The following is a 12009-nucleotide window of genomic DNA, read 5'->3' as shown; positions in this document are numbered from 1 at the left end:
GCACCCGCACACCTTTACGTCCGCACAGCCACACTCTGGCACCTACACCCTGCACCCTCACACACCTGCATCCCACACTCTTGCACCCTCACACACCTGCACCCTGCACCCTCACACACCTGCATCCCACACTCTTGCACCCTCACACACCTGCACCCTGCACCCTCACACACCTGCATCCCACACTCCTGCACCGTGCACTCCTGCACCTCACACACCTGCACCCTCACACACTTGCATCCCGCACTCCTGAGCACACTCACACAGATGCACGCCCCACTCCTGCACCCTCACACCTGAGCACCTCGCACACCTGTACCCCGCAGTCCTGCACCCTCACATACCTGAGCACCCTCACACACCTTCACCCAGCACTCTCTCACACCTGAGAGCCCTCACACACCTGTACCCCGCAGTCCTGCACCCTCACACACCTGAGCACCCTCACACACCTGTACCCCGCAGTCCTGCACCCTCACACACCTTCACCCCGCACTCTCTCACACCTGAGCACCCCCCGCTCCCCGCCGCCGCACCGGCCACGCAGCAGAGACAGGGGTTCAGAATGGGGAGACAGAGAGAGTGACCACCGCCCCGCACCCCAGCCCGGGGCCATTCCCGGCAGGCGTGGGGAGGCACCCCGAGCTTTCCAGGCCCTTCCCTGCGCTCAGCGGGAGCGGGGGGAGAATGGGGAGGATGGTGGGGGGGGAACAGACCCCGGCCCCGGCCCCGCCCCTTTCTAGGACGTTCGGAGCGGGGCTCGGCAGCGAGTGACGTCATCCGGCACCCGCGCAACCGCCCAGGGCCCCGCCCCTTCAGCGCCGCCCCGCGCGGCCTCTGCGCATGCGCGCTCCTTCTTCCTGCTTCCCCCTCCCCCCGGATTCCGGGCCGAGCCAATCGCTGGGGGCGCAGCGGGGCGGGGCGCGGGGAGCGCGCGGGCTCGCGCCCATTCAGCCGCCAGCCCCGCCGCTCCTGTCGCGGACGGCTGCGATTGGCTGCGAGCGGCGCTGCCCCGCCCCTCGGCCGGCTTGTTCCGCCCCCGCCCCGCGGCCCCCTCCCCGCGCCCCCCCGTGCCGGCGGTGAAGGTTCCCGATGGTTCTGGAAGGAGGCGGGTCCCGCCGTATATAAATCGGGCGGGCTGTGGGGAGCGCGCACTAGAGAGGCTACAGCGGACGTGAGAGCTGTGTTACAGCGTCAGTGAGGAGAGCAGCGCCCCTTCCCCCTGCCAAGGTGAGCGGTGGAGGCAGCAGCCGGCGCTTGCTGGCGGTGGATCGGCGCAGGGAGTATTTTCCGTCCGACCCCCGGGTGGCTGGGGGCGCGGGGCTCGTTTGGAGGGCGTGGGGGTGGGGTGCGCTGCAGGAGCCGCGTGGCGCTTGCCGTGCTTCCCTCTACCTTTTTAGATCCTGAGAAAGGTGATTGGGGCTTATAGGCTGGATATGGGTGAAAGGGAGAGCAGCGTTGATGATTCTGAATCCAGTTTACTAAATTCGTGTTCCTGTAAGAACAGCGGGGGAGGTGGGGAAGTGGAGCAGGTCCTGGGGGGGTTCCGGTGCGGCAGCGGGCGCTGAGGGCGGTCCGGGAAGGCTGTGGTTGTCCCGGGCTGCGGCTGCAGTGCTCCCTCCGCCTGGCAGCGCGGCCGGAGCGCTGTGGGAGGCTGCGCCGGGCGCGCTCCGGTGCGGGGCTGGCGGGTGGCCGCAGAGATCCGCTCTCAATGACTGGGCCCCCAGCCATGAGGGCGCAAGATGGAGGAGCGGGGTGGGGGAAGGGCCGGACCGGGAAAGCGGCGAGGGAAGGAGGGGGGGGGGGGAAGGGAGCAGGAGGAAAGGAGCGGCAATGATAGGGGAAGAAATAGGTACTGTGGGGAGAAAGAACGGGGGCTAGAAGAAAGAAGCAGAGTGGCAGGAGGGAAGGGAGCGGGGGTGGGGAGGGAGTGGGGGCGGCAGGAAGGAAGGCGCGGGAGAACAGCGGAATGGAGGAGGGAAAGAAAGGGGGATGGGGAGAAAGCAGCGTGTAGGGACAGGCGGGCAGGAGCGGGGGTAAGGAGATGATGAGGCCAGCAGCGGGTTCGGGGGCTGCTCTCTCCGCAGCGCTTTGGGGGTGGGGAATAGGCGCGGGCGGGAGGCGGGGGGAGGCAGGGAATGCTCTGGCAGTTTCTAGAACGTCTGGCGGCTCAGGCGGGCGCCGCCAGGGGGCGCAGCGCCGCCGCTCCCGCCCGCGGGCTCGGGGCGCGGTCCCGGAGCGGGCGGGGGGGGCCGGGGCCGCCTCATGGCCGCGCCCGCGCCGGCGGCTCCGGCCGCGCCGGGACCGCGCTGCCCTTCCTTCTGTAGGGATTAGCGGGCCTGTGGTTAAACAAGCTTCTCTCGGGTGAAGTCTGCCGCCCCTAAGGTTTCGCTCCCGCAAGGGGGGCAAACGGGCAGCAGGTACCCGGTGAAGAACGAGTATTTATTAGCGTAAATATTCGTCCAGAGAAACGAGTCCAGCTGAGCGGTGTTGGTACCTAAGTCGGGAGGTGGGGGTAGCGTTTACTGGTGGAGGTGATAGCTATGTATGCAAAGCGATAGAGGGAGGCGGATAAGAGAGATAATCCAAATAAAGATTTTAGGTAGTTCTGTCAAATGGGAAAATAAAGGTCGTATTATTAATCCGTAAATAAAGGGAGGAGAGAGGAAAAATCTTGTCTTACCTTAGATGATGCAGGGTAAAGTGAGCATAAAGCAAGCCTATAGTAAAAGTCTTGTTCTTAAAATTTCTGAATGGTTACTGGATGGAAATAAGATCTGTGAAGGGCTTTTTTTTTTATGTGTGTGTGTGTTCCCCTGGTGCTGAAACCGTGTGGTTAAAAAACTTGATCTCAAAATGCCATTGTCACTGCCTGTAAGAGGATATGTTAAGCAAGCTGTTCCGGATGGAATTTCAACTCCTCCCTCTCCTTCCACAGATGCCGGAAGCTGTGCAAACTCAGGACCAACCAATGGAGGAGGAGGTGGAGACCTTTGCCTTTCAGGCTGAGATTGCTCAGTTGATGTCTCTGATCATCAACACTTTCTACTCCAATAAGGAAATCTTCCTCCGTGAGCTGATCTCCAATTCCTCAGATGTAAGTACCAAAACTATCCTGGTTAATTCTGACAATTAATGAGATTTTCTAGGAATAGTCAGGGAATGTTAAGGCCTCTGCTGAATGAATGAAATAATGTTCCTTCTTTTCACAGGCTCTGGATAAGATAAGGTATGAAAGCTTGACTGACCCAAGCAAGCTGGATTCTGGAAAAGAGCTGAAAATTAACTTGATTCCAAACAAGCATGATCGCACTCTAACCATTGTGGATACTGGCATTGGGATGACCAAAGCTGACCTGGTCAACAACCTTGGTACCATTGCCAAGTCTGGCACCAAGGCTTTCATGGAGGCCCTGCAGGCAGGGGCCGATATCTCCATGATTGGTCAGTTCGGTGTTGGCTTCTACTCTGCCTACCTGGTTGCTGAGAAGGTGACAGTGATCACCAAGCACAACGATGATGAGCAGTATGCTTGGGAGTCCTCAGCTGGAGGGTCCTTCACTGTCAGACTGGATAATGGTGAGTGTTCAGTGTTCCTGCTCAGTGACACCTTTTAGGCATGTTTGGCAGTGGTGTTTAGTTTGCCTTGGAAAAGACAAAAAGGAAATAAATATAAGTAATGTGTCACATCAGGCATAGGTCCAGGACATATCTTGTAATTTGAGTTGGCATAACTTGATATATATGGAATGCCCAGGTAAATGGTGCATAAAGCTTTCAAAGTTTATACATGGAAAAGTTATTTGTAAGATCTCAACAACTTTGTATGCAGAGTCTTTAAAGACTCTGAACAGAGTAGACATCTTTTGAAGCTTGTTTGAAACACATGCCGTAAACTTGAGAAGGCCTGACCTAGGCTGTTTTTATAAACAGAAGCTTCATTTTGCTAAGGTGAAAAAATGGCTGGTAGAGCAGTGTGGTTTTTAAAGAGTTAATCATTAACTCTGCTCTGCTGCAGCAAAGTAAAACTTGTAAACTCCATTCTAGGTGAACCTCTGGGCCGTGGAACAAAAGTCATCCTGCATCTTAAAGAAGATCAAACCGAGTACCTGGAAGAGCGGCGAATCAAGGAAATTGTGAAGAAGCACTCTCAGTTCATTGGCTACCCAATTACACTCTTTGTATGTACCTTGCTTGAAATGCTAAATAAGTATTACCACTTCCACATGTGAGAGTTCGTGTAGGAAGGAGCAGTCAGTGTATTTTTTGTTAAGTTTTAGTTATTTCAGATGTTACCATGGAGGAAGCTCTGGGGAAATGTAGTTCTGTTACTTAAAATTGTATTTTACAGGACTACATAAAGAAAAGGTTTTCCAAGCCAGTAGTGTCTGTTTCCAAACCCTTAATTAATCTAGGTGTATTGTTACAAGTCACTTACTGTAATGAAACTGAAAAGTAAGAACTTGGATCATAGCATGTGAAACACCACCACTTGTGTTAGCTCCTAGAACGAGAGTCCTTGGAGTGTAGGGGGGAGAGCTTGACACCATATTCCTGAAGTTTCTGGCTTTGCGAGGCTGCAGGGGGGGTACTTTAGAACTGGTGCTTACTAAATTCACAGCTTTTGCAATTTCAACTACTGATACTGTTTTGTAGGTTGAGAAAGAGCGTGATAAGGAGGTGAGTGATGATGAGGCTGAGGAAAAGGAAGAGGAAAAAGAAGAGAAGGAGGAAAAGTCAGAAGATAAACCAGAGATTGAAGATGTTGGTTCTGATGAAGAAGAGGAGAAAAAAGATGGAGACAAGAAGAAGAAGAAGAAAATTAAGGAGAAGTACATTGATCAGGAGGAGTTGAACAAGACCAAGCCTATTTGGACCAGGAACCCAGATGACATAACCAATGAGGAATATGGAGAATTCTACAAGAGTCTGACTAATGACTGGGAAGACCACCTGGCTGTCAAAGTAAGTTTGTCTCTCTAGACAGTTGTATTTGTATATACATAGAGTGTAACAGCACTGAAAATGGAAGGTTCCTTAACATGCTGCTGAATTGTGAACCATTGTGCATTGGTGTTCACAATCTGGATGGAACCTGCAGTCAGGGGGTGCCTTCCCAGTTAATAGTTTAGTTACCATGTCTAATTAAACTAGAAAGTAGGTTATATATAAATACAAAACCTCACCAGGTTTGTAATTTGTCACTGGAAAGGTTTCGTGCCTTTTTGATGGTGGGAAGTGCTAGAAGAACACATTTGCTTTCCAAATCTCAGTATGCTGTGTAAGGAGCTGAATGTGTTCTGAATTGGTTTGCAGCCCTCATAACTTGAGACTAATTCAGTGTGTCTGAGGGAAGTTCTTGTTCCTCGCCACTGTTGGAGCTGCTCTGTAATCTGATCTCTGATGGGTTGCAGTTTGTATTCTGCATTTGAAGCGTTACTAAGTGATTACCACAGTGGCGCCATGCAAACAGGCTAAAATGATCATCTTGTTTTCTCACAGCACTTCTCTGTGGAAGGGCAGCTGGAATTCAGGGCTCTCCTGTTCGTCCCACGGCGTGCACCCTTTGATCTGTTTGAAAACAGGAAGAAGAAGAACAATATCAAACTGTATGTGCGCAGAGTTTTCATCATGGACAACTGTGAGGAACTGATCCCTGAATATCTGAGTGAGTATAATTCTGGGGAAAGTGTTGCTTGAAAAGTTACAAGAACTGCTTAGCTATCCTGTAGTTATTTTCCTTTTGTATGTAAAGAAGTTTGGAAGGGGGAAGATTTCAGTTCTAAACAGCTGTTGAGCAGTTAAAACTATTGCTTAGTTCATGTTTACTGGAGTTCTGTAGAAACAAATTCATAGTTTCTCGTGGGCAGAGAGTAGAATGAGGGGTGTAATGTTTTGAGACTAGCAAAGGTAATTCTGTTTTGCAGATTTCATGAGAGGTGTGGTAGACTCTGAGGATTTACCTCTGAATATTTCTCGTGAGATGCTGCAGCAAAGCAAAATCCTGAAAGTGATCCGCAAGAACTTGGTGAAGAAATGCTTGGAACTTTTCACTGAGCTGGCTGAAGACAAGGAAAACTACAAGAAGTTCTATGAGCAGTTCTCAAAGAACATCAAGGTTTGTGGTCTTTCTGCTGAACAGTGCAGATACTTGCAGTTTCAGATTGTTGTGCCTGAGCTACTAAACTACCACAGTTCAGTACTTACCTGAAGGAGTTTTTCTTCTGCTTTTTGTAGCTTGGCATCCACGAGGACTCGCAGAACCGCAAGAAGCTCTCAGAACTGCTGAGGTACTACACATCTGCATCTGGTGATGAAATGGTTTCCCTGAAGGATTACTGCACTCGGATGAAGGAAAACCAGAAGCATGTCTACTACATCACTGGTGAGTTGGGACCTAAAATGCTCAGAAAGGCCAGCACTGTGTGTAGGTTTTACCATCGGAGGGATTTATAAATGCTGTTACAGGGTTGCCAGTTCCCTTGTTTGGTAGGAATGGGAAGCATTCTTTACCTGAGATTCCAGAAAATAGAAATTTGCTTCCAAATCAGTGAAGAATATTAAACGCTGGAGTGTCAGCTTAAACTGCTTGAGTGCCTTTCGGGTTGTCAGTGCCCTTTTTTTTTCCTGTGGTTGGGACACGAAGCACCACAGCTGTTGCATAGGCTCTGTAGAAGCTGAACAAGCTGCTGTTAGTGCTGAGGCTCACCTGTGGTGGTGTTTGTTGCAGGTGAAACAAAGGATCAGGTGGCCAACTCAGCTTTTGTGGAGCGTCTTCGCAAACATGGGCTGGAAGTGATCTACATGATTGAGCCTATTGATGAATACTGTGTGCAGCAGCTGAAGGAATTTGAAGGCAAGACCCTGGTTTCTGTAACAAAAGAGGGTTTGGAGCTTCCAGAAGATGAGGAAGAGAAAAAGAAACAGGAGGAGAAGAAAGCAAAGTTTGAAAATCTTTGCAAGATAATGAAAGATATCCTTGAAAAGAAGGTGGAAAAGGTAAAAGTAGTACTTGGGTTACTTGTGTGTAAAAGTCAAATCTAAAATCAATGTGGGGTAAATCAGTTGTACTTTTTGAAATGCTTTAATTGCAAACCTGTGCTTTGTATTCCCTCTGCAGGTTGTTGTGTCCAATCGTTTAGTTACTTCTCCATGCTGCATTGTAACAAGTACCTATGGCTGGACTGCCAACATGGAGAGGATCATGAAAGCGCAGGCATTAAGGGACAACTCCACAATGGGATACATGGCAGCAAAGAAACACCTGGAGATTAATCCTGATCATTCCATCATTGAAACACTGAGGCAGAAAGCAGAGGCCGATAAGAATGACAAATCTGTGAAGGATCTTGTCATCTTGCTGTATGAGACAGCACTCCTGTCCTCTGGCTTCAGCTTAGAAGATCCTCAGACACATGCCAACCGCATTTATAGAATGATCAAACTTGGGCTGGGTAAGTTGCCAAATCTGTCCTGACTCTGTGAACTCGGGGTGTACCAGTCTTGGTCCTGCTTGGTAGTGTGGAAAATGAACCCTCAGGTGGCTGAAGTACTGAGATGATGAAAAGTTTGAATTGAGCTGTCAGCATTAATGGGTTTTTGTTTCCTGCACAGGCATCGATGAAGATGACACTGCTGCAGAAGAAGCCAGTCCAGCAGTCACTGAGGAGATGCCACCTCTTGAAGGAGATGATGACACATCACGCATGGAGGAGGTGGATTAAACCAGTTTACAGGAACTCATGAATGTTTCCTTGGCTAATATGAATAAGTTATATTTTGTATATTATGAATGTTACCTGCCAAAAAAAATCTTTGACACTTTGTCTGCATTCCCTCTTTATATTTATTTTCGAAGATGTTATACCTTTATTTTTGTTACATTGCTTTTTCAGCTGATGTGAGATAAAAATGCCATTGAGGGAATATTTTCTTTAACACTGTACAACCCTAAACAGGCAAGTGAGGAGTAGTTATTTTTGTCTGTATTAGCTGGTTGCAGGTGGCAGGGTTTTTGACTTATTCTTAATTGCCAGAAATGTGGAAAGACGTTAATGGGAAGACATCGGGGTGTTCAAGTTTGTTTAGTGTTACACAGCTCTTCAACTCTTAAGTGTCTAACATACAGTACCTAGTAACTAGGTATCTAGGAGAGCTGAATCTCTTGGGGAAGCTTTAATCCTTCTGCTCCTAACAAGGTCTTGATGTTTAAAGTTGTTTTTTATACTGTTCAAGGATTCTGGATTGCACTCTACCATAGAATAGAATCCACTGTAAATCTCTATTGTGACTTATGCAACTCTGCATGTACAGTTCAAACCTAGAACTGTAAGAATAAAAGTGTTAAGAATTGAGCCGTGTCACTGACTTTTCTGTTCACACTGAAACAAAACTGCTCTGCCCCTGCCCACATGAGTTGCTGCTCTGAGTCCTGAGCTCCAGCTGCTGCCCTCAATGTATAATGAATAGAGTATGCTTGGTGATCCCACTACAAAACCAGTGCCACACCAGAGCAGGAAGGGGCTCTGGAAAAGTGATTTATAATTCATGTGGATGGTTCAGCAATTGTTCTGAAGTCTGGGTGCGTGGAGCTGCAGCCCTGTTCATGGTGCTGCTGGGAGGTGATCAAGTTTTTACCTGAGAAGTTGCCAGTACATCACAACAACCTGCCAGAAAAAACTAGGTGTGGTTGTGCTGCTTTCTGTTCCTTGGCCTTTGTCTTGGAGTAGCAAAGAGAATTCTTAATAAGCAGCTCCATCCAGCAACGTGCCCAAGGTGCTTGTGGGGGGGCTCTTGTTGACTCCAGGCAGATTGTATTTGGTACAATGTCTTAAATTCAGTGAATGATTTGAGAGGAGGAGGGGTTTAAGGGAAATCCTGATCTGCTCGCCCTGCTTGTTTCCCGTGTCCATTTCTGCTCCAAGATACACCAGTTCCCCAGTGTAAATAATAATAAAATAATTAATATAATGTTATATTAAATAATAATAATATTAAATATAAGAAAATTATATTAAATATAAAATACAAAAAATAATAATAAATATATGACAATTGTGTGTTGGGTGTTCTTATTGTAGTAACATGAAAAGTTGGAGTTTCTGGTCCTAATTTATTTCACAGGTACCTAAACTCAGTTTCATGCAAGCTAATTCACAGTAACTTGCACAAGTTGTGGTTTAGAAGATGCTTATTCTAAAGCAACACTCGGGGTGGGGAGAGGCCAGCCCCTGTTTTGTGCATACACTGCAAGCTGAGTGTTCCTATATGACAGCTCGCTAGACAGAGGTGATCACATTGGCTCCAAATCTGAAGTATTCCTCAAAGATGAGAAACAAGAAGATGGATACAGAAATCAGCTGCTGAAAGCTGAATGTAACAAGTGGGGCATTTGTGTTCCACACCTCATATTCTGTATTGTGATATGAAATGTTCAAAATCATTTCACGTTATGGTTACCTCATAAAAGTGTGCAGAAGAGACTGATGTTTGCATGTCAGTGAAAGCAGCACTGTCAAAGCAAGGACATCGTTTCCTTGGCCGGTGAGGCAGGAGCTGTGGTTCCCCCACAGCCCTGCCTGGGGACTGTGTGAGGTGTGCTTTGATCTCAAGTGCCCTGTGCCTCGGCAGGAGCTGTTTGCTCAGCCTGGGTGAGATGTCTGTCCCATCACCACCCTCACAGTGATGGATGCACTGCTGCTATTACAACAAGCATGGCATCAAACCAGCTGCAGAAAGGGAGTTAGCAGTTTCTGATGTGTGCACTACTATTGACTTTCAGTTTGATGTGTGGGTGACAGAAGCAATGATTGGGAGGAAAAGGCTTCCTTCTGTGATGTTCAGTCTTAGAAGTTATCAGGAGAGCAGACTTCAGGAAGCTTTAGGTTATTGCTTCAAGACCTCAGTGTCAAAAAATCAGATTCAATAGCACTGCATCAAAACTAAGGTATGTGTGACTTGTGACTAAAATCAATTCTACAAGATCTTCCATAATGTGTAAAAAATGGTGAAAATATCTTGTAGTTTGTAACACTGGGATTTAAAAATTTACAGTGATAATGCTAAAGATTTTTCCACTTGGTCAGTGATGGCACAAGTCTTAACCTCTATTGAAAACAAATTTAAGAGAATAATTGAGGTGAAACTTGCATGTTATCTCCAGTATCTCTTGCCCTGAGAACGTGTTGGGTGTTTTTGAGTCATTCCCTGCATTACACTGAGCAGCCAGACCATAAGAAAGCCTGAACTCAAGGGAAATCAGAGCTTGCTGGGGCTGACACAAGATCTGTGCAGGGCCCAGAGTGACAAGGAGAAGCAGAGCACTGAGCAGTGGGAAATGATGGGAAGAACCCTGGAGCGAACCTTGCTGCACCTCTGGGACCCTCGGGCCACCTCCTCGCTCACACTGCAGCCACAGGGCGGTGGTGTCACCTGTGTGCCCTGGGAGGGGGACACCTGAGATCGCCCTTGGGATGCTGCTGTGTGACTGTAGCTGTGCTCTGGGAGCCTCGGGCTGTGCTGTCCCTTGCAGCCCCTCGCAGACCAAGCAATCCCTGGAGCCTGGATCCTTGCTGCTAACAGCTGCTGCCTGTAAGGAATCCTTAACTAATTTTGGGCAGCCTTTTATGGGAGTAAGGACTCCCAGCCCTGTATTTGGGTGAAGCATGATGGTCATTTGTGCTCATTGAGCTCAGCTGGTGCTGCAGGCACTAACAGCCTCCTGAGCTCCACTTCAGCCGTGGGAGGTGCTGCGGGGTGGTGAGTGAGATTCTTGGTTGCTATGTTTTGAAAATGGTTGGCGATTCTGAAGAGGAATAATTATCAGATGGTTTTAGTCTGAGTGGGGAAGGTAAGGAGATGAAAAGGTGGATGTCAGGGAAGAAAAGAGGTGTAAGCATCAGGGTCTAGCTCAGCTGGAGGCAGAAATGGAGTGAAGGCTTGTGAGCTGCTCCTGGTACAGCTGCTGTCACTGTCACCCTCACTGGGACTTGTTCCTGGTGCCTTTTCAGAGCAACAACCCACTGGTGGCTTTAGAGTGAGATGTTTGTTTTGCTGAGGTTTTTATACAGTAGTACCTTCTGCACTGTGCAAAAAGATGCAAGAAAGCCAGCAAGGAAAGAGATAATGGGAAGAAAAGGAATTTGATTTGGAAAAAAAGGAAAGATAGTTCCTCATTTCCTATAAAAAAAAGGGAATGGAAATGTGGCTTTTGAAAGGTAAAATCAGATCTGCTTCTTTGTGAAAAACAGAAAACAGACCTGAGCCACAATTCTCTGGTAACTGCGAAAAAATCTGTTCCTGGTATTTAAAAACAGTAAAATTGCTGTGCTGGATTGGAAGTGATTAAGAAGATGCTCAGAAAGCTTTGTGTGTCCAGCTACATCTGTGCCCCTGCTACAGGGGAGATCATCTGCTCCAGCAGACCACAGGAGGAAACATCTTTGGTCACCCTGGCTGCCTCTGGAGGGAACAGGGCTGAAGAGAGGGTTCCCCTTGCCTGTTGGCTCTTCTGTTGGCCTGGGGGTTCTGTGAAGGAAATGGGGCTCCAGAAAATAAATTGGTGAGAGCAGAGGGGGTCTCACATCCCTGGCCACCAGGCCTTGCAAACTGGATGTGTGTGCAGACATTTCATTTTAAATACACACATAATATATATGTGTATGTATGTTATATGCACATGGAAAATATAGTGACTAAAGGAGTGCAGACCCTACAGAGTCAGCACAGCCTGGAGCCTTGCAGTGGCACAAAGGCCTTTCTTTCACAGGAGGGTTTCACTCTCGAGTTTTCTTGCTTAATTCCCTTTTTTTGGCAGGAGCAGCTCTCCAGGTGGAGGAGGTTGAGCAGGGTGGAGGTGCCCATAAACCCGGAGAGGCGGGAGTGCTGGGGCAGGGATGGCATCAGCTGGGAAGAGGCAGCAGCGGAGGAAGAGGAGGGAGGCTGGGCAGACCATGGAGGGTATGGAAGGGAGGAAGCCCCTGTAACAGAGCCCTGAACGGGGGGATGGGG

The 12009-nt window shown here is 48.6% G+C and overlaps 1 protein-coding gene across 1 annotated transcript; it reads left to right on the top strand.

The window, feature by feature from the left end:
• Positions 1–1034: 1034 nt before the first annotated feature.
• On the top strand, positions 1035–8354 carry HSP90AA1 (heat shock protein 90 alpha family class A member 1). Its single transcript, XM_002200572.7, has 11 exons — positions 1035–1230; positions 2939–3097; positions 3213–3579; positions 4048–4181; positions 4657–4965; positions 5503–5668; positions 5928–6118; positions 6238–6385; positions 6731–6999; positions 7121–7454; positions 7615–8354. The coding sequence occupies exons 2-11, from the start codon at positions 2939–2941 to the stop codon at positions 7722–7724; spliced, it is 2187 nt and encodes a 728-aa protein (XP_002200608.2). The 5' UTR covers positions 1035–1230; the 3' UTR covers positions 7725–8354.
• Positions 8355–12009: the final 3655 nt, after the last annotated feature.

This window comes from Taeniopygia guttata, chromosome 5, assembly GCF_048771995.1.
Source record: "Taeniopygia guttata chromosome 5, bTaeGut7.mat, whole genome shotgun sequence".
Taxonomy (NCBI): domain Eukaryota; kingdom Metazoa; phylum Chordata; class Aves; order Passeriformes; family Estrildidae; genus Taeniopygia; species Taeniopygia guttata.
The sequence above is the reverse complement of the archived record's forward strand: the minus strand, read 5'-3'. Positions and strand labels throughout refer to the sequence as shown.

Excerpts from the sequence above, each read along its gene's own strand:
- HSP90AA1 (XM_002200572.7), top strand. The coding sequence starts at position 2,939 with ATGCCGGAAGCTGTGCAAACTCAGGACCAACCAATGGAGGAGGAGGTG. Across the intron at positions 4,966-5,502 it reads AAGACCACCTGGCTGTCAAA|CACTTCTCTGTGGAAGGGCA; the intron begins GTAAGTTTGTCT and ends GTTTTCTCACAG. Across the intron at positions 5,669-5,927 it reads ACTGATCCCTGAATATCTGA|ATTTCATGAGAGGTGTGGTA; the intron begins GTGAGTATAATT and ends TCTGTTTTGCAG.